The sequence below is a fragment of the Crinia signifera genome, chromosome 9 (genome assembly GCF_055691185.1).
Source record: "Crinia signifera chromosome 9, ASM5569118v1, whole genome shotgun sequence".
Classification (NCBI taxonomy): Eukaryota; Metazoa; Chordata; class Amphibia; order Anura; family Myobatrachidae; genus Crinia; species Crinia signifera.
Window position 1 is genome coordinate 81356002 of NC_139225.1, and position 23294 is coordinate 81379295.

Genomic DNA, 23294 nt, shown 5'->3' on the forward strand with positions numbered 1-23294 from the left:
TATATGTCCATTGTGTCTCTTATCCCCCAAGGCACAACTAGTCTATGCCGTATGTGTTTATCTATATTTGTACCTTCACTGTTGAACTGTACCTAATCCAAATCAAATACCTAGTATACGCAAGTATACCTGGCCAATAAAGCTGATTCTGAGATGTGTAGCAAAATGATTTTCCTTTTTCGTCCAGCTTTGTACGACTCTTATTTGGATACACAGATCAGTTCTGTGCTGCACTTCTTCCTACTTATCATTTTTTTTCCCTTTGTTTCCTAGGGATTTTAAATTCAACAATTTCATATTCTAACCCAATACCATTGAATTCAACCTTCAAATGTTTACATCGCGAAGTTGTGGGTGCAGAAAATGTCACACAGATCTTCTGGAATGTAACACTGCTAGCATATGCTGAGCATGTTATACAAAGCCCAGGTAAGTAATTTAAGCCTAAATACCTTTCTAGAATATATTAAAGCAGTTTCGCTCACCAGGCTTCTTTCAAAGTCTGTTTTGTATTACCTGCATAGCATTTTCTTAAAATCCTGTTTCATTCCTCAGCAGAACTTTCCCAAGACCAAGTTCACATAATATCTAGAGACAAGGCTATCTGTCTTAGATATGTAAATCAATGGCTCTATACCATAGATGTGGCATTGGCTTATGTGCAGACTGTAAGATGTATAGAAGGGCACAGTACATGCTGCATGTTTGGTTCTGAGCCCCTGGTGAAAAATGGAGTGTCGAAAAACAGGATTGTACTTTAAAAAAAAAAAAAAAAAAAAAAAACCCATAATAAATCCATAGAGGACTTTGGAGCTTAAAGGCCCATACACACTGGGCGACTTTGAGCTGAAAGTCGCTCAAAACAGTAGATTTGAGCAGCTTTCAGCTCATCGCCGGGAAAGCCGTTCATCTGCCGGTTATACCAGCAGATGAGTGGCTTTCAGGATGGCTTTGCATAGCGCTGCGCTATGCAATGCCATCACACATCCCCCCCCCCCCGCCCCCTCCATCGGCATGGGGAAAGCCGCTCACTGTGTATGCACTGAGTGGCTTTCCCTGCATCGATGATAGTGATCATCGCTGTCCATAGTCACCAGTGTGTATGGACCTTAGACACTGGTGGATCAGTGGAGCCTACCAATTTAATTGTATTTAAATAAACAGACTCCTCCTCCCTCTATGCCCAGAATCTGCACCAATTAAGATAATGTACAAGCACACAATGAACAAACAAAACAACAAGAGCAGGTAATGCAGCGCAGGCGGGTGTCCACTGTCCCCTATGAAATTGGTTAAATGAATTTATCGCTAAGTACCAAAATTATGTTTTCTCCCTCAGCCACTAGGGGACACTGGAGCCTGGGAGGGAAATTTACTAAGATTATCCATTTTGGATGATCAGCAACTCTGCTGGTTACAGTACATACGGGATTGGATCGATTTTTGCAGTTTATTTACTAAGCTGGCGAGCTCTCAGGATTCATAATTTCCGATGGTGAAGTACTTTGTATTTGGTTTATCGGCCGCAAACAAGGCCGCCTCTGAAGCATCGCCCAGTCAGATCTGTGGGATGCTTTTGTGTAAAAGTAAAAAATTAGTTGAACATTAAAGAGAAATCTGGCATCTGATTTCCACTCCCGCCTGATTCAGGTTCACTCAATATACGACATGTTTGGTTTGCTAATGGACAAAACATGTGGAATGCAGGTGGGGCAGATGTAACATTTGCAGAGTTTTAGATTTGGGTGGGGTTTGTACTTCAAATTGATAATCTAATATTGCAGTGTAAAACTAAAGCAGCCAGTATTTACTCTGCACAGAAACAAAACTCTCCCAAATCTAACGCTCTCTGCACATGTTACATGCCCCACCTGCAGCATATATGGTCTTGTCCATTAGGAAACCAAATGTGCTTTGTGGGTGAACCTGAAACTACCCCCCCCCCCCCTCCCTCCCTCCAGGTGAAAAACTAGGAAATAAGCTCTATGAAATAGAGCGCCTAAAACCAGCATGGCCAAAATGTGGCCCTATAGCTGTTGTGAAACATCCCAGCATGCCTTGCCATAGTTTTAGCATTTCCTAATGGCAAAACTGTGGCAAGGCATGATGGGACTTGTAGTTTCACAACAGTTGGAGGGCCATAGTTTGGCCATGCCTGGACTAAGAGCACTTAAGTCAGAAAAGTGAGCAGTGGCAATGGCTAACAAGAAATTAAGTCTCTTGATGAAAAGGGGGTTTAAACATGCACTCGAAATTATAATAGGATTGTTTGTCATAGCTAACGATACAAAGATTAGTAGGAGATTACGGTCACTGATCTAATGTATTGGCGGCGCTCATCTGGGTTTCAAGAAATATACATTTGTTTCTGTGCAGGGAAAATACGGACTGCTTTATTTTTACACTGCAATATTGATCTCATTTTGAAGTAAAACCCCACCGAAATCTAACTCTCTGCACATGTTACATCTGCCCCCTGCAGTGCACATGGTTTTGTCCATCTAAGAAGGAATTTGCCAGAAGCAGTGAACCAGAATAACCACCTCCCTAATGTCTATACACCATACAACTTGACTGAGTCTCTACTCAAGGCTTAGCAAATAGTCTCTATTAAATGTTGCCTACTATTCGCATCACAGACTCAGAAACACCACAAAAAATGTACTGGAGATGCTGGGCTACTACATAAACCTTCCAGGAATTCGCTTAAACATGTACATGATTGTAGGTGAAAAGACATAACCGGGCATGAGAAAATGGCTGCAGCAGCTGCATCACAGCACTTTGTTTGCAGACTCAGACTCCTTTGCCTACTGATGTATAAATGTCACACATTAAATTGGTCAGTGCAAGCCAGCAATGTAGTTGTGATGTTCTGTGCAACCAAGATGCCCAGGGCCTGACATGGCTAGAGGATTATTTGGCATGGCTAAAGCCACAGAGTTTGAAGACACATCTGTATCTTTATTATAACTTTATTTTGTCAAGCTGAAATAAATTCCCTGGGTACTTGTTTCCTAGCACGGCACCCAATATTTTCATCTTATGCGATCACATGCCATATAGATGCATGCAATGCGATGGTATACGATTTTTTTATTGTACAACCACCCTGATGGGTCCTTACAATGTTAAATGCCACCCCCAGTATCAACGCCAACCCAAAGTGTGGCGAGCGCAGTGGTACGCGTCCTCTGACCTTTTCATACCCCCACTATCCACGTCGGCGTGGAGTTGATTTTAGATAATGTGGCGAGCCACAGAGCCCCGCGAGGGGACGCGTATTACTTTACATGTATTTACTATGTTAAATCAACTCCATGCCGACATGGACAGTGGGGGTATGAAAAGGTCAGAGGATGCGTACCGCTGCGCTCTCCACGCTTCGGGTTGGCGTTGATCCTGGGGGTGGCGTTGACAATGGGGGGGGGGGCATTTAACATTGTAAGGACCCATCAGGGTGGTTGTACAATAAAAAACTGTATACCATCGCATTGTATGGCATACGATGCGATACAATATTTTATTGTACAATATCGCACCCCATTGTATACAATATTTAGTCTTATGGTATACGATGCGATGGGCGCCGTGCTAGTAAAAAAGTACCATTCCCTGTATTACTTTATCCTCCAGTATTTTATATATGCGTGTAACAAAATATCCGGTTGCTGTTTGTTTCAGAGGTGCATTGCAGTGCTGATACTCCTACTACCCAAACTCCAACTACACCCAACACCACTTCAGCAGCCCCAACACCTACCTCTAAACCTGTGGACAAGCCAGCAACTGGCAACTATTCAGTCTCAAACGGTACAGAAACTTGTCTGTTGGCCTCTTTAGGTATACAGCTCAATGTATCCCTACAAGTTGGAACAAAGGTAAGAATATGTCTGGTGGTTGAAAAGTTGTTGTGTGTTTTTTTTTTTTTTTTTCTTCTGTCTTATAGGAAAATATAACTACAGTGCATCCAGATAGTATTTGCAGCACTTTACGTTTTCAACATTTTGTTACTGTATGTTATAGCCTTATTCCAAAATGGAATAAAAAAAAAAAATTCTCTCAAAATTCTGCATCCAATACCCCATAAGAGATTTTTGCAAATTTATTAAAAAGAAAAACTAAGAAATCACATGTACATAAGTATTTTACCCATCTTGCATAAAATCCATATTGCATAATTTATTTTATTTTTTACTTGAAATGAGAAAGCAGGACAGAATTCTGGCTTTAAAATATAAATTACTGTAAGGCATTGATGGCTAACATTGAGCTGTTGTTGAACTACACATCCCAGTATGCCCTACATCATTTTTAGCATGGCCAAATAGCAAAACTGTAGCAGAGCATGCTGGGATGTGTAGTTCAACAACAGCTGGCGTGTCAAGGTTAGCCATCACTGCTGTAGGGTGACATAACTTCCTGTAACCAGCTCCACCAACCAATACAGTCTTCATTCCTGGGGAAAACATAAATAGCTAATACTATGGTTGCAGTTAATTAGCACAGTGCTCTAGTACAGGCATGTCCAAACTATGGCCCTCCAGCTGTTGTGAAACTACACATCCCAGCATGCCTTGTTAAAGTTTTAGCATTCCCTAATTGCAAAACTGGCAAGGCATGATGGGACTTGTAGTTTCACAACAGCTGGAGGGCCATGTTTGGACATGCTTGCTTTAGTGTATATAGATAGATAGATATGATTAATTTATTTAGATTTTTCAGTGGGTAACAAGAAAAAGCAAGATTAGATTGAGTACTGTTATGTAGTTTGTGCAATATGAAAAGCAAAGTTAGAGGGAGAACAAGCTCAAAGTATTTAACCTGTAACCTCTCATGCACCAATTTCCCTTTCTCAGATGTATATTATATTTCTTTCACTCTAGAATATATCTACTCTGATCGACATTAACCCCAACAGCACTGATAGTTCCGGAAGCTGTGGTAATGACACCGCCATTCTTCGGCTCAATGCGAACAACCAAACGTACATTGAATTTTATTTCTCCATTGTAAGTATTTATTCTGCTTGATTTTTGCTTTCCTGGTTAAATAATGCACATTCCACTTTGCTACTATCAAGATAACTCTTAAATATGACTCCTTTAAAAACTTTTATTATAGGAGAAGGCTGTAACAAACTTTAGTGAAATGTAGCATGAGTATACCATAAACAACGAAACACAGTATAGCACCAGAACATATACAGTCTTTGTACAGTAATTGTAAATCTTTATAGATTTCCTGACCTGGTCATCGTCTTTATCCTTCAATGTATGTTGACCAAACTCCAGCCTTGCCTAAAGTTATAAAACTGTTTTAATTGACTCACCATGGTCACACCACAAAAACTACTCCCACAGCTGTGCAGATGCCATTTACTAGCATAGGGGTGGCCGAACCTGCCCTCTATAGCAGGAATAAATGCAGCATGTTTGATAATGTGACAGTTAGTAATGACTACAGCTGTGCATCATCTAGGTGAGCTGGAAAACATGGATCATTGGTAGATCTTGAGGATCGGTTTGACCACCCCTGCAGGTTTGACCACCCCTGCACTAGAGATTACTGTAACATGTGTACAGCCAATAAACACAGATTGTGTTTCAACCAATGATAAAATGTACAGAAGTTGACTTTTTTTTTTGCATGTCATTGTCAAGGCAGAAGGAAGCCAACAATAAAACTTCTTGGCTTCGCTTCATTATATCTGCAAATGGTAATAGGGTCAAATATGGGTTATCAGGACACAAGCAACCTGCGAGATACCCGATGGAAAGATAGACCACGCCATCTGAATTATGTAGTTATGGCTAATTATTGTACACTTTTACCTTGGTTATACTTTGGCAAATAACTTTGTTATGTGTTTTATTAAATGAGTAAAAATGTGTGCTGTCACTGAAATCTGTAACGGTATTGAATAATGTCATTTTTTCCTTCTAAATATAGAGAAAAAATAATTTTTACCTTCAAGAAGTTAATGTGACCCTAACGAATGTCTCCGGTAAGTAACTACATTCCTTTCAGATTTTATTCCAAAATATATTTAGTCCATTTTTAAGAGTACAAAAATAAGAGAATACCTCAGTGAAATTTCCATATTTTTTCACTTGCAAAAGTCAAACCGCAGACTTCAGTAAACCAGTTACTAACTTTTCTCGCCAGTCTGTTTAATCTCAGTAAGTGCTATATAATGTTTACAGGCATGGTGAAAGGGACACTGTCAGACATGATGGTTCGAAAACGAGAAACAAGCGATGGCACATTATAATAAGAGATAAATTGCTCTGCAAAGGGTATATTGGAATCTCGGTACTTATGTAATATCTGGGCTCCCGTTTTTCTTACGAGACCGCGTCCCCTCGCGGGGCTCGCTGCGCTCACTGCGCTTCGGGCACGGTGGCTCGCTGCGCTCGCCACACTATATAAAATCAACTCCATGCGTAGTTGGATAGTAGAGATATGAAAAAATGGGGTGCATTTAACATGGGAGCCCAGATAATACATAAGTACCGGAATCTCTGTTTGCTCTAATAAACATCACATCCTTTATTTTGAATAACGTGAAGGGGATGAGGCTTAAAAAAAGTCACAATTTATTGTTTGTAAATAAACAGACTTGGGCAGATACAGAAGCCCATGGCTACACATTTTTTGCGCAGTAGGTGAACAAATTTGGATACATGTATCAAAAAAAAAATGTACTCCATACCAGAGCACAGCTAAGGAACATAAAGGCTTTTTAGTGTATACATTCCCCATAGCAGACCCAACTCCACAAGTGTCAGTGTAAAATAACTTGAGTAAAATGAAACTTGGCTGCATAGTAATACAGAGGATGTGGGAAATTATGGAATTTTTAGGTGATATCTATGAGTTCTTGTTCCTTCCTTCTGTACCATATTATTTTGTTTTATGTTGCATAAACCTAATAAAAATGTAATTTTAGAAAGGAAAAAAAATTGAATGAGCTTTAACATGTTGTTGGTACAATATGCTATAATTTAAAGAGCTGTACTTAACAGAACACAACAGAAAGCAAATAAAGAGTACATTTAAAAAAAAAAAACTATATAGGAAAACTGGTTAAAACTATTGGCTCGTGTTCTGTCATGGTATAATAATCTGAAGAGGCTAGGGGTCAGTCCAATTAATTCAACCCTCCACTTGAGGCAGACCATTTGCCATAGTAACGGCATGTAAATGTGGCATGGCAACTTGTGGCTCCAACTTGCCACAGATGTGTGGATTCTTGTTTTCAGCAGAGCTGCAAACGCATATCTATGAATCCAGTAATGTAATAAGTGTGGGATATAGCCACACTTAGGGCCTGATTAAAAGTTGATTGCGGATTAGCAAAGTCACAAATTGAGTGATTATGAAAGGGCTGAGCAAGCCTTGGCCTGGGGGGTGGCACTTTAGACGATTGGAGAAAAATGGTAGTATAGGATTTCTGCACTTCAAAACAGGTGCAGCTGAAAGCCTGTGGTAAAACACACACTATCACAACAATAGAATACAATGTCCATAAACTGTGGCACCAGCGAGCCTAATTGGGATACACACTTACACATTAACAAATTCATGTCCTGAAAAGTATGTATATTTAGTCTTTTATGGAATTGTTCCGAAGTCCCAAGGAATCTGTAGCAAGATTGTGTCGTCCCTCAAACGTTTCCACAGGAGTTCATTTTTGTCCTCAACATCAAAAGGTCACACAACTCTCATGGTGCGTATTAGATAAAACTATAAACAACAATTACATTCACTTTACTCAAATGAGTGTACCAGAACTGGGCCTCTCCTAGGCCTGAGTGCATCGTGTGTTTGAATGGCAGGGAAATGGCGTTCCGCACTTCTTTTAAATGTCCCCTTTCAGGTACAGATACAGGAACATAGTCCTCCAAATACACAATTATGCAACTTTCATGGTGTGGATCGACTAGAGTAATTTTTAAATATTGGTTGGAAATGGCAGAGTTTAAAAGATTCAGCCCACAGATTTTAAAGTGGCAATAATTTAAGTCAAAACCAGTCTGCCAGTTAGTCCGAAGGCTTTACCCTGCGCATATGTTTGAGAATGCGTTACTATTGTGCATGATCACATGTCATTTAAAATATCTTCTATTACAGGCATCGTTCAAAGAGCAAAACAAAATCTAAGCTTGTGGGAAGCGTCTTTGGGAAACTCTTACCTCTGTCGCAAGGAGCAGCTCATCACTGTGTCTGATGACCTGTACATGAATACATTTGACGTAAGAGTTCAGCCATTCAGTGTAAAGAATGGAACGTACAATACAGGTAAGAGAATGTACCTGTAAGTCTGTGTTCTAATCCTGCTATTCTATGGAGTGTGGCTAGTTTCTGCAAATTCCTGTTAACCCGAGTGTACTGTTATTTGGCTATTCGTAGGGATGTGCAGCTCTTTTGCACCGCCTGTTGTATCTAATGTAGTCACACGTACACAGCCAAACTGGACAGGGCGGTTTGGACGAGTGACAGAATCCAGTGGGTTATACTTGGCAAAATTAGCAGCTGACTGCATGCACAAACGATCCGTTATCTGCCCTCAGGTTTTTACACCTGGTGCAATATAATCTGCATTGGTAATAATTTTGGACTAAATATGCAGCAATTTCTGGATAATTGTGGTGGTTCCAATCCAGCTTCTCATAGTAAACTGCAGTGCATAAATATTTATTGCTTTGGGCTGGATGTACTAAGCTTGAAAAGTGATAAACCACCAGCCAATCCTAAGGCTGGGTTTGAAAAATGTCACATTGGAGGTTTATCACTCCATTTTATCACTTTTCAAGCCTTAGTACATCTGGCCCTTTAACTCCTGGTATTTTACAAAGCTGTTTAGAAATCTAAAACCATAGTTCTTGGAGCCCAGATATGTTGTATCCCTCAACTTATACATATTGGAATGTTAAAGCTGGGCTGTCTGAATGTTTTTGTTGGCCAATGTTTTATTCAATATCCTCATTTTCCTTAGTGACATTCAATTCTCCTATTTACATTAAACTGCAAAGTTTTCACGGTCTCTTAATGTAGTTCAGTAACTTAATGAGCTAGTATTTATGACCATACACCATAGTGGCTCACTTGTCCCAGTGGTACCATTTTACGTTTCTAATGAAAACTAGTTGTATACAGTAATTGGTAGACTGGAGAGTTGCTCCAAGGTGTACTGTAGTAATACATTACCTCGGCATCAAAGGGCTACCTTAGAAATTCCTTTCTGTACTTGTCTGCTTACTCTAGTTCACAGGTTCTCAAAGTCGGTCCTCACCCAACACAGTGCATGTTTTTCAGGTCTCAAGTGAAATAATTAGCTCCACCTGTGGATCTTTTAAAACACGTCAGTGCGTAATGAGTGCACCTGTGCACCGGCCGGGTGACCTAGAAAAGATGAACTGTGTGGGGTCCTGAGGACAGAGTTTGAGAACTACTGCTCTAGTTTAATACTAGGCATAGTAAGCACATTATATATGTAAGGCGGTTGTGTTATTTGCGTTCCTAGCAGTTTCAATTGAGTTTTTGGTGCAGTTTTTGGATCATCTTTTATAATGACCATTCTACAGCCAGAGATTTTGGTGTTTCGTACCATGCATTTATTTTTCCATGTTAGCCATTCCCTGGCGATATGCTTGGCAATTTAAATAAGGGACAACTGCATTGCGAGTTCAGCTTCTAGAACTCTGAGGAATGGAATGTTATTACTGTAGCTCTTTTCTGGATGATTATTATAATTTCGACACGATTAGGTCAACAGTATGGCTGTTTATCAGAATGGCACACTAGATGTCTGGAACCAATTGCGTTTTTTGTTTTAGAGCTTGAGATGAGGAGTGTATCATCATCTCCTAGTAGGCACCCCACATACCATCTGTCAATGTCTGTCTGTGTTTTTCTATCTGTTTTTGATTAGTTTTTAAACTTTTTATTTTATTTTTTTCTGTTATCACCCATTATATATATTTTTTTCCATCTACAGCTTCTGAATGTTCCCTCGACGACGACTCCATTTTAATTCCAATCGTAGTTGGTGCTGCACTTGCAGGCTTAATTCTCATTGTTGTGATTGCTTACTTAATTGGCAGAAGAAAGAGCTATGCCGGATATCAAACCTTATAATTGCCCCACAGAATGCCTGATGTGCACTTGCCCACTTTTTTCACCCCCATGGTTTTTGTGCAAATTAATATAAAACCTATTTCCCATTGACTCCTTTCAGCAAGACTGGAGTAACCTGTAGTTCTCCTACTGCTGCTGAACTACAAATTCAATCCTGCATATGTTTTCTAAAAAGCTGGACGGCCGTAGGTTGCTGATTTACAACTGGCCCGAGTTACTTCTAATGCTGCTAAATTGTACAAGATAGGTGGGGCCACCTGGTTTTTCCTTTTATACTTTGGCTAACACCATGTTAGATGTGCAACTCCTCCTGTATCATTCCACAAGTTTGGACATTCATAGTAAACACCTGGATGGAATGTAGATTTGTACATCTTCAGTTCAAGGGCATTGACACCACTGAAAACATGTTTTTATTACTTCTACCCCTTACGTGGTCTGCAGCAGGGTGTGGATCGTATTGTCGACCCGACTCAGGTTGACAGGGTTCTAGGTCGACATGGGTTTTTTCCACTGGTTTTTGACCCGAATGTCGACATGGACACAGTCAACCACAGCCCCTCGCATCGCTTGTAATGCTTGGCATGGTGCCTCGCTGTTCTCGGCACACCATTTTATTCTTCCACCACGCCCTAGTGGATGGTAGGGCATGAAATTCTGCATGTCTGCTAAAAAAAACAGTGAAAAAAACAGTGAAAAAAACCCATGTCGACCTTGTTGCCTGTCTACCTAAGACGGGTCGACAATACGACCGTATCCCCTGCAGCCATTGTTGGTTGTGTACGAGATTCTTTGTCCCGCCATATCCTGTGTGGAAGTATAGGAGAGTCACGTAACCACTTGCTACAGTATGTTTTCTTAGATTGTATCTTTCCTCACTGCCTGTGTGAAGGATATAGTAATGTAATATAACTGCTTTCTATTAAATTATAGACCATGTACAATTCTATATTGTACGCAAAGATCAGCAGTCAGCCAGAACATATTCTGCAACAGTGATAAAAATATTGATGCAATATTAAGTCTAATAATGGGGCTGTTCTACTTTAAAGATGTTTATTTACAACACTATATCTACGATATCTATATTTATATTTGACACCTCATTTCCATTTAAAAATATGTATGAAAACATTTATTGTACAATAATGTCATTTTAAATCCCCTTAACCTGTCTACTCTACTACAGATGAACCATGGCCATTTTCCTAAAGTAACAATAGAGGTGCCTAAAGTTGTGACTGTAAGTGAGGAAGGAGAACCTGGGCAAATCCCATTTGGGGACTGTCCTGTTAGGTGTGCAATGGGCAAAAGTTTGGGAGCATTACCACAAGATTTAAGTTTGGCTTTGTACAATACTCAAATCCCAGTATTCTTAGTGTGAATTGCCTACTCTCCCAGCATGCAGTGCCAGGTCCCATATCCTGTGTTACTGAGCATTGCAACTGCCAATGATTAAGGTTTCCTATCCCAGTGATACAGCTAAATATTGACATTCCAGATATTACTGGGATTTGTAGGTGTCAAGTATGCGTTTAATGACTAATCATTTCCGAACTATCTTCCACATTGACTGACATTTCAGAAAAGCTGTACACCTTTTACATTGGACACTCCTTGGTTGGGGCAAAGAACCAAAGCACTCTTATTCTCATTCTGTGATTTATTTTGTGATTTTCTGTTTTGTTTACAGATTATTATTTTTTTTGTGTGTGTGTGTGTGTGTGCAAGATTTGTTTTAATAAAATCCATTAAAATAATGATGAATACCCCCTCTGAACAAACTACAATAAAAATTTAGAAAAAATACATTGTGGAGCTGTATACATTTTCTCTTTTTTTTTTTTTTTTTGGTTTTTGTGCTGCAAAGAATATTTTGTATTAAAAAATTGGATAGGCTGTCATACTGTAGATCAGTGGTCCAATCATTTTAATGTATCATTCCACACCTCTTAGGAGAAAAAATAAAAATAGGATATCATTGCTAAGTGTGGAAACACATGAGTGTTATGGTGCCCACACACGCACCGATTTCAGTGCTATGCGTTTTTGGCTGTACAATGGTTCTTTACAATTTTTCTGCCAGAATTTAGCATGACCCGATGTGATGGTTATTTTGCGGTCTGCGATGCGATGCTGTGCGATTTAAGCACACTTTTTCACTGGCTTTTTCTGACTTTTATTTTGTTCGAGTTCACATGTTTTAAACCTGCAATAAAGTTGTTGATAACAATTTGTATGTAATTATTTCCCCCCAAAAAAACAAACCATCGTATAGCATCGGCTCGTATGCCTGTATAATGCTGAGCCCGATGCTATGTGATAATGTCCAAAAAAGTACCTGCTGCACATACTTTTTTGGACATCTAAAATCGGCCCCGGGAACGCGCATAGCACAGCGTCGCACACGCCGCACGAATACACCCCGATAATTGTACGCACAATGCGTTTTGTACTTAAGTACAAAATGCGTTCTAAAATCGGTGCGTGTGTGGGCTGCATTAGGTTCATGTAATCTATTAGCCTGAACTCTGTGGCTTGTGACAGGGTCGTGCAACTTTTAAGCGATTAGTTACCTGTCCAGTACATGAAAAAGTGCAACGAAGACAGCAGGACTATATAGAACAGGCTTGTCCAACCTGCGGCCCTCCAGATGTGCTAAAACTACACATCCCAGCATGCCTTGCCACAATTTGGCTATTAGGGAATGCTAGAATGATGGCAATGCATGCTGGGATGTGTAGTTTTAGCACATCTGGAGGTTGGACATGCCTGATATAGAAAGTGATTAGTGACCATAAGGGACGTACTGACTGGGGCTGGAAATGTATGAGCTGTGCCATCTTGCAGGGGGAGTCTGTAACGCCGCTGCATCTGCTCAACAAGGTATCTGAAACGGCACCTTGCAGACTGTGCAGCCACCTGGAGCATGCTCAGGCGGGTATGGATTATATAGTCGATCTAAAGATGGTCGACACCACTAGGTCGACATACTGTATGGGGTTTTTGACCCGAATGTCAACACAGTTGACATGGACACAGGATTAAGTGCGCCCCGTCCCCTCGCATGGCACATTGTCTCGCTGTGCTTGGCACACTATTTTATTCTCCCACCATACCCTAGTGCAGGGCTGGGCAACACCGGCCCTCCAGATGTTGATGAACTACACATCCCAGGATGCTTTGCATTAGTTTTGCTATGTGGCCATGCTGAAACTGATGCAAGGCATGCTGGGATGTATAGTTCATCAACATCTGGAGGGCCGGTGTTGCCCAGCCCTGCCCTAGTGGATGGTATGGCATGAAATACTGCCTGTTGGCACATATCGGCTTAAAAAAAACCCAATTAAAAACGCTGTCGACATTGTCCCAGTTTGACCTAGACACATGTTGATCTTGCAGTATGTTGACCTAGTGGTGTCGACCATCTTTAGGTCAACCAACCAACTGTGTATCCCGTGAAGGCAGTGCTGTAAATTGCTAGAGTTAGCGGCCAACCTGTGATGGCCCTGGTGCAACACCTCTACATACAGAATACAGCAGTCAGAAGAGACACTGGCTTCCTGATCATCAGAATCCCGACAAAGGGCTGGGAGAGTATACTTAGGAGTCGATCCAATTAAATGCAATACATTTGCGGGTGCAAATCCTACGGCGGCTGAAATTCCCACAACAGCTTTTTTAATTTTCCTGAGAATTCTGGCTGATATCAGTCCTCGAAGGATGTTAAATTTAAACATCCAACAGCTCCTTGCACCTTTTAGCATGTAATTGAATTGATCCCTTTGCTTAATTTTATTGGGTAATTTATGACCCATAAATTACCCATTATTTGCTGTCTTATAGCATTTGCTACTAATGTACATTGCAATGTATTTGTTGAAGTCTACCAGAAAATAAAAAAATCACCCAACCCCATAGTAGTCTGCTGATTTAATAAAAAAAGAATCGTTTTCTCCTCACCGATTTTCAGTCAGCTGCCGCTGTGTAACTAGATGCTGTGCGCTCTGCAGCCATTCACATTAAAGGGAGAGCTTGGAGAAAGCATGCACCAATCAGTGACTCCTACAGCTGGGCAACACACCAATAGTGATGGTGGTGGGCCCGTGCCCCTATGCCTTGTGCAGTGGTTTACAACCCTGCTCCTCAAGTACTCCCAGTTCCTGTTTGCCAGGTCACCTGGCAGTGCACAGGTGCACTCATTATTCAGACACATTTTAAAAGATCCATGGGTAGAGCTAATTTACTTGTGATTTTGTGTGGAGACCTGGAAAACGTGTGCTATTCGGGGTACTAGAGGACCAGGGTTGGGAAACAACTGTCCTAGCGGAACAATACAATGTGTAATGTATTTAGAGTCCTGCACCACCGACTCATTAGGGAGAAAATAATAGCAGTTATAGAGCCTCTCCTTTTTTTTTTTTTTTAAACCCCACATTTTCTTTAGTACATAGGCCTAGGCAGCAAGGTGCTACAGTGGTAGCCAACTCTAGTCCTTGAGAGCTACCAACAGTTCGTGTTTTCTAGATCACCTCACCGGTACACTCATTACTGACTGACACATTATCAATGATCCATGGTGGAGCTTTTTACTTCACTTATGATTCTGTTAGGAGACCTGGAAAATGTTAACTGTTGGTAGCTCTCGAGGACTGGAGTTGGCTACCCGTTCTAGATGCTGCCTAACAACAATGAGGTTAGGGTTTCATTCTGGGCCCTATCTTATTGACTTTGTCACTGTCGACCTTGTGGCCACAATAAGTGTCTATTCCAGAATCCTGATATGTCTGTAAAGCTACTTGGAGCAATTCACCTGTGTGGATAATATAAACTTATCTATGAGATTTTTTTTTTTTAAGCTGAAATTTTATTGTACGTGCATGTGATGTGAGGTTTTTTATTTTGTTTTTTTTTCCCTCTTGTTTTTGTTTTGTTTTCTCCCCATGTAGCGGAAGATTGCTTTGCTGATCAGAATTTCACTGTACCAATAGTCGTGGGTGCTGCGTTGGGAGTCCTTGTAATCCTAGTGATTGTGGCTTATTTCATTGGCCGCAGGAATCGGCGGTCCGTTGGATATGAACATTTTTAAGGATTATGAGAGAGGATTTCAAAGTATTTGACACAGTATTTACAATGAGCAATATCAGAACTGACTCTACAGACCGTTATAAAGCATTACATCTTCCATTCAATTTGCAATCTTTATCAATGAGCTAAAATACTACTTCCTCATGACAACTTTACATTTTATTAAGTGTATTTCATAGCTTTCAATGTAAATCTTGCATGTGAATGTTGCTTTATTACAGTATATGGTAACAACCTAATCCTTCAGTGTTACTGTATATTACAGGATTTAATTGATGTAATTGCAGTATTTTAAGTTTCATTTATTAGCAGAATATTTCCTCTGTTTCATGTTAACATTGACCGTGATTTTATGTTGGCAAAAATCCATTTTTAATTACCACACGTAACTAACATTAATCTTTCATACATTATTTGCAAATGACCACTGTTGACAATACTTACTGTGACTATATATACATTCTTCAGGGCATTTTGTTCAAGGACCATTTCATTTCAAATACTAGTTGCCTTATAGTAAAAATATGTTTGAGTTTCCAAAAACTTTATCGAATTTGAGATAATTGTATTCATTTGTATCCCGTACATAAATAGAATAATGAAACACCCCTTCTCCAGCCCCCACACCTCACATGAGGCAGTGTCTTGGCAGTTAGGGTGCATTGGCTGCTTCTACGCATGCAGGAAGACCCACCCCCTCCAGGCATAGAGACTTGCCCCACAGCGGCCAATCCGCTTCTACCTATCCTTTTTATAGAATATATTTGATAAATACTAGCTAGAAGTTCTCTACTCTTTTCTCTGATTGGAGGTAGTCCCTAAGCACATGGGAGCCAATTCGGACCTGTTCACACAGGTCAGGGTTCAGCCTCTCTACGATCATGTTTGGCTCTAAACTGCACATGTGAGATCCCACCTTACAAATGGTTTCTCTCGGTTTGCGAATGCAAAACCATTCGCATCCGAGCGATTATGGTCAAAACCATTTGCATTTTACTCACCATCAAATTCTTCTCTGGTCCATGCGGTTTACAGCCACTGCATAGCCCAGGACTAAGGCCGGTTTCACACACTCTGGCTCCTGCTGGACGGTGAAATCCCGCACGGCCAGGGAGCCGTGCCGCACACATTAGTTGTGAATGGACACTATTGTGCCTATTCACACGGGACGGCCACGGCCCGGCCGCATCGGCTGCAGCCGGATCCCGCCACTGGAAGGGACGGCTGCCGAGCTGTGGCCATCCCCTCCATGATAAACTACTGTGTGTGCGGCACGGCTCCCTGGCCCTGCGGGATTTCACCGTCCGGCAGGAGCCGGAGTGTGTGAAACCGGCCTTAAGTGGCTGCTTTGAAAACCGGAACAACTGGTTTGTGGCTGGCATCCTACTCCCTCCCCTAGCAGGCTTAAGCACACCTGCGTTCTCCCTGACACTCCTAGCGTTTTGTTCAGCACGCCCGCCAGTTTGTTGGCACTCCCATGTAACTGCCGGGATCCACCGCCACCCACCCACTCCCTGTCAATCACAATTCATTCAGCTTTCAAATAGAAATATTTGCAGAAGCCTTTTGCAGCCGGGCCCTCACGCACGAGCATTGCAGTCAATGTGTATGCGGAATTGGTCAATAATAGGCCGCAGTGCGAATTCAGACCCGTGCAAATAGAATCTGAGTTGGCTCCATGGTTCTGCAAAAACCTTACATTTTGTAATGGTGCATACATTTCCAGATATTAACGTTTTGAATATATTGCTTATATTTGCTTGCAACACTATTCATTGTCTTCTTACCACTGTTTCTTGTGGTGGCACATGACATGAAACTCCTAAGGGACCTTGTGCTGAATTAATCTGCCCTCCCTGGAGGGAGTTGGTGCCTAATTCAGACTTGTTTGCAGAGCACGATTTTCTCAAAAGGACTGGTCACTGCACTGCAGGTGGGGCAGATGTAACATGTGCAGAGAGAGTTAGGTTTGGGTGAGTTATTTTGTTTCTGTGCAGGTACTGGCTGCTTTATTTTTACGCTGCAATTTAGTTTTTAAGTTTGAACACACCCTACCCAAATCTAACGCTCTCTGCACATGTTACATCTGCCCCACCTGCAGTGCATGTGGTTTTGTCCACTAGAAAAAAAAGTAATTTTATTATTTCTTTCTTTATTGCAATCAAGTCTGAATTGGGCCCTTATTAGGCTAGGTATATGTACTTATGTTCAACATGTAGTATAGAGATTTATGTTCCTATCAACAGATGCATTTTATTTGGAATATATGAGGTATACATAGATAGCCAATAGCCTTACATTCTTTATGAATCCATTCATTATAAAGATCAGTTGAATCTTAATTCAGAAGTTGGAGACTAAAACCTTAGAACCAAGCTGTTGTGATTTCAGATCTGTGTGATTTAATGACCTGCATGTGTAACTAGCAAGCTGGCCTTTACTAACTGCAAGCCCACAGGCACTGTCCAAAAATATCTTCACAGGCTATCGGGATTTGGTCCTGGCGGAACGATCGCTCACTGGGCAGATGGCTGTACTATTCCAAGACTATGTAGGGGGCTAAGCTGGCAAATATTCTGCTCCATGCAATCATTCACAACGGATATGAATAAACACTGCTTTCAAAACGCTGCACTACAAATAATTTCACATGTATGCCAATACTTGTTATAATGTAATGTTTAAAAAGTTGTTTTAATGAAGGAATCCTAAAATGAGCAGCCACAAATCCTCTTATGGGGCTTTATTATCTCCTAATCAAAATCTGTAGCAAATTTGTCTCACTTCAGTAGTGAAACACACAGATGTGTCCTCCTATATATCAATACTACAGTTGTGCCACATAGCCCCTCCCAGCACTACTATGAGGCTCTTCTAGTGTCTTTTTATTGCCAATTTTTTTTTATTAGTTTAATATGCAACACTTGTATATCTGTGTGACTATGGGGGGTATTCAATTCCGGTTCACTACTGTTGGTACATCGTGACCCTGGCCTGTTCTTGGCCTGCTTGCCTGTTTATCGGCAGGCCGAATTCAATGTCTTACCTGCCAAATGGCAAAAAGGGGTGTGGCCACAAACTGCCTTGGATTGTCTAGATACGGCTTTGATCTGGACAATCCATGGCCGTTCTCGGCAAAAACGGGCCCGACAGCTTTTAAAGTTGGGTCCATTCTGCTGAGATGCCTCTTCAATGCTGATGTGAAAGACAGTATTAAATATGTGCCTGCCGCTATTCCCCCCCCCCCCCCCCCCATTGAATGCCCCCTCTCGAGTCTTAGCATCTATATATGAAGTGCAGTGGCCATTTTTTTTTCCAGTTCCGTTGGGCTTCAAATAGACCTCAGTCGCACACAGATATACAAGTGTTGCAGTGCAATTAATCAGCACAGTCTTCTGATGTGTCCTAATTATATTGCAACTAAGTTGCACATTTGGTATAAAAAAAGACACCCTAAGCCAGCAGACATCTTGCGCTGTGTGGCATATTGAGGCTAGATGTATGGGGACACATCTGTATTGCACTGTTATTGCATATAGGTACGAGACTTCCTCCCTCCTTAAGCCGTGTACACACGGCAGCGATATGGGCTAAAATCACTGGTAACATGGTCGCTGGCGACCATATTGCCAGTGATGGGAGTGTGCCTCGGCGATAAATCGCCGGGTGCGGGCTCCCGTTTTCAGCCCCGTTATAATCGCTGGTCGCAGGAGCTTGCTCCGCCGGCAGAGGTTTCTTTTCATCAGCGACCATCTCGATATATCGCCCTGTGTGTGTGCGCACCTTTACAGCCATTATCTGTAGTCTAGTAGCATGTTGTGGGAGCGGCATTGATTAGCATGCTATGTCTATACAGCATCTTTATAGTTCGTTATTCATTAATCAGTCCCTTTAATATTTTTCTGGTATGCCAGTTTCTACAAAAGGGGCTTGTGGGTCTCCATATAATCCAAAACTGCATTTCATGTATTTGTTACATGTTTCTGAACTTTTGCACTCTGTGTAAATAAGCATGTAGTGTAATGCAGTTGTCCATGCTCCGTTTGCCTTACCTGTGGGGAAAAGTTATCTTCCAGTAATTATCAGTATGATTAGTGTAGAAACCACGCTCACATCTCCTCTTCCCATAGTCCTATAACAGGCAAAATACAGTACAAAGGTACAACTGTCTAATAAGACAATACTAGATATTACATATCTACTAAGAGAAATATGTATTTAAGCTATACATTTCCTTTAATTAACAAGTAAAGCTACGTTCTGTGTATTTACCCAGAGAAAGAACATGCCTGAATGACCTACAGTGCTTGTTTTATACTATTACAAAATCTCTCCATCATTTTTGGCTGCTGTATATAGATAAAGTAGGTGTGGCATGTGAGGGTGGTGGTTATCTGTCCCACAGCGGTACCTGGACTCTAGGTCAACAGTCAATACATTCATCACTATTGGGTGACATGCTTTAGGTTAACATGGTCAATAGGTCGACATAATAATTGTTGACAGGGCATATGATTGCCATTCGTTTATTTCATATTTTTACCATCCACGTGGACTACGTCTGGGAACTGTAAGTGCTACAGTAATTGAGGGTTTATGTGCTACAAGAAAAACCTTAACACCCCAAAACCTAGAAAACTCACTTTGACCTTTTCCTTGTGTTGACCTTTTTTCCATATTGACCTTGCTTATGCTGACCTTTTGGGGTCGACCTATACACCGTCAACCCTAGAGACCAAACACCTTACAGCAGTCAGAGTTCTAGCAAAGGGTCTAGTAGTATATTAGGTAATATAAACAACAGATTGATGGAGATATATATATATATATATATATATATATATATATATATATATATATATATATATATATATATATATATATATATATATATACTTGTTCAGCCCGGCACTCCTGCAATTTTCTGTGAGAAAATATATATATTTAGCACCTTGCTGATAATAAATGTTTTTGCCATAGTTTTCTTTTTGCCCTCCTATAGCTTTGGGATCAGGTTAATAGTTGTAATTTGGCAGGGAGAACATACTCTGAGAATGTAAAGGCCCATACACACTGGGTGACTTTAAGCGGAAAGCAGCTCAGTTTTGTCTTTTGAGCTGCTTTCAGTGCCAAAGCCTCCCAGTGTGTACAGGGCAGAGATGAGCGGTGATGCGCGCTCCCGCGTCATCATTGGCCCCGACGCACATCTGTTGGTACCAGCAGGAGAGCGACAGGGTAGATGGCTTTACGTAGCGATTTTTCTTCCCAATGATTTTCCCCATCATCGCTGTGTATGGGCCTTTTACTCCTGTTAAAGTGTTAGATCAACCAAACAATCTTCATGTATGAAAGTGTAAAATGCTATATCATTCTTTGGGGTGGGGTAAGCTGTCCTCTAACACACCGAGAAAGCACCAGTAACTCAACTTCTCATGTTGTCCTTTCTTTTTCCCAACAGCGGAAGAATGCTTCGCTGATTCTGATCTGAGCTTTTTTATTCCAATCGCGGTGGGGGCTGTGCTTATGTTTCTTATCATACTTGTCTTTATCTCTTATTTAATTGGAAGACGAAAAAGCCGCACAGGCTATCAATCTGTATGATACCAAAACTTTCTTTCATTTCATTTCTATGCTAAATAATTTATTCTTGTACAATGCTAACCTCTCTATGCATAGTGGATTATATAAAGTTGTTTTCTAACCCTGCTGTAAAGTTTGGTACAAAAGAAACCTATGACAACTGACTTGGACTTTAGATTAGGTTTAGTATAATATTAGTGGGTGCACCCTTCTATTAAGACAGGAATATAAGTTTACTTGTTCTGATCCCACCCCACCTCCTTTATCCACCGTTTGCAGAAAGCTGTGAGGATATGGATGAGGTCAAAATTCAGTACAATAAGAACTTCTGTGTTTATAAACCTGGAGACATTTCATACACGGCGTTTCCGCAAAGCATGATCTACATAATTTATGCATAATGGGTGGAGCCATTAAATCAATGACTATTGTAACACATAAAATAAGTACAAAGAGCATCAAAGCAGGTTTTATCAGTCTGATAACCCTGGCCAAAAGAAAGCACAAGGAGAAATCATTGTAGCCCTCTAGTATACAGTCAAGCACACACTATCTTCAGAGCGCTCCATATCACCGGCAGGGCATACATAAAATAGGCCATGAAAGGCAGAAGTAAATGCAGACATGAGAACAAGGTAAGGAGGGCCCTGCTCCTGAGAGAGACTACAGTTAGGTAGCTGGACGGCGGGCGGCAAGCAGCCTCCAGAAATGGTGTGATTACATTGTGTACTGATCTTGCACTACATGTGAATGCTTACAATCAATGCTTTTAGAGCCAAGCTTTTAATAAAACTGAAATATGATAGTGAAATATATGAAAAGGGAAACTGTGTGTAAATAAAATGTCTGGTTTATATGAAGCCTTATGCTTTTTTTTATTTAATAAGGACTTTTTATGTTCCCAATTGAGTTCTCTTCATTGGGTTCCTTCCTGCTGTAAATCCGTAGCCAGCAGCAGTAAGCTACGCTTCCTTTATGGCCTTTATTCAGATCTGATCGCAGTACAAATTTGTTTGGAAAATGGGCAAAACCATGTGCACTGCAGGTGGGGCAGATGTGACGTGCAGAGAAAGTTAGATTTTGGGTGAGTTATTTATATTTCTGTGCAGGGTAAATACTGGCTGCATTATTTTTACACTGCAATTTAGATTTCAGTTTCAACACATCCCACCCAAATGTAACTCTCTCTGCACGTTACATCTGCCCCACCTGCAGTGCACATGGTTTTGCCAATTTTCCAAACAAATTTGTACTGCAATCAGATCTGAATAAGGGCCTATGTGTAATGTGCACCTTCCACTGATTCACGTTAACCTGGATTTTTATTTCAATAAGAAATCTACTGATTTACTGATCTAATGTCAAAAGCTCCTTTACCACCTTCAGACAATACAGACTCGCTCTTTTATGCAAGTTATAATTTATTTACAATATGATTAAACTAATGAGAATGAGGGGACATAATAAATGTTTTTTTTTTTATGTGTAACGTTTGTGTTTTAGATGGTTATAATAAAAAAATGTCTCTAAGTAATAGAGGGAACAGATATTGCAGAATAATAAAGTGATGAAGACACAAAAAAGATACTGTATATCATTTTTCAACTGCCACCACCAGCAATATGTCTGTGAATGACTTTGCTTTGGCAGGGTAACACAGCCAATGGGCGATAGATATCGGCATGCATTAGGTCAACATGGACAGTATGCCAAGAAGCAAAATGTCACCATAGTAATTTTACAATCCATGTGGACTACAATTAGGAACAGTGAAGTAGACTGAGTAAAGTGAGGCATTTGGCACAAGCAAGGTATGTGATACACTAATTGGGGGCCCATGTGCTCAAATCAACACCCAAAAAATGCATGTCAACCATTTCATGTGCCGTCTATTTCCATGTCAACCTTGTGCTTGTTGATTGGACACTGTTGACCTAATTAATGCCAATCATATGATCCATACCCCTACAGATGAGCCAATTTTTGTCTGCAAATCCAAATGCTTTCCTCAGCATCTACACTGCACTTCGTGAAGAAGCCATTTTAATGTGTGCCGGATGGCTGACAGACAGTTGAGATTCCAACAGTCATTACCCTGACGGCGGAATCCCGACTGTTAAAACCCCGACACTCGGGATCCCGACAGCCACCAGCTATTCTCCCTCATGGGGGTCCACGACCCCCATGAGGGAGAATAGAATAGGTGGCAAACGTAGTGAGCCACTGTGCCCACAACGTGGCGAGCACAGTGAGCCTGCAAGGGGCTTCATTGCACTCCTCCCGCTGTCTGAGTCCGGGTAGTCGGGATCCTGACGTCGGGCTAATGACTGTCGGGATCCCATACCACACCCATTTTAAAGACTTTATGACAAACAGCACAACACAAATTGTGTAACCTCAGACAAAAGAGATTTGTGACCTCCAAGTTGTTTAATAGGAGTGCACAGTAGTATCCATATAGCATTATATCTGCGGAGTCACAA

General features: G+C 40.9%; 1 protein-coding gene across 3 annotated transcripts in view; it reads left to right on the plus strand.

Annotated features, from left to right (window-relative positions):
* The window catches only part of LAMP2 (lysosome associated membrane protein 2), a 30788-nt gene extending 8112 nt beyond the window's left edge, over positions 1-22676 (plus strand). Inside the window, exons 4-9 of one of the 3 annotated variants that reach the window (XM_083159308.1) lie at positions 274-429; positions 3685-3881; positions 4887-5012; positions 5953-6007; positions 8137-8304; positions 20690-22676. In XM_083159308.1, the coding sequence (XP_083015434.1) occupies positions 274-429; positions 3685-3881; positions 4887-5012; positions 5953-6007; positions 8137-8304; positions 20690-20832 (845 nt within the window). In that variant the 3' untranslated portion in view covers positions 20833-22676. Of the gene's footprint in view, positions 1-273; positions 430-3684; positions 3882-4886; positions 5013-5952; positions 6008-8136; positions 8305-10003; positions 11953-15092; positions 17859-20689 lie in introns of those variants that run through there. The other 2 variants (XM_083159309.1, XM_083159310.1) reach the window with 2 other exon arrangements.
* The last annotated feature ends 618 nt before the right edge of the window (positions 22677-23294 follow it).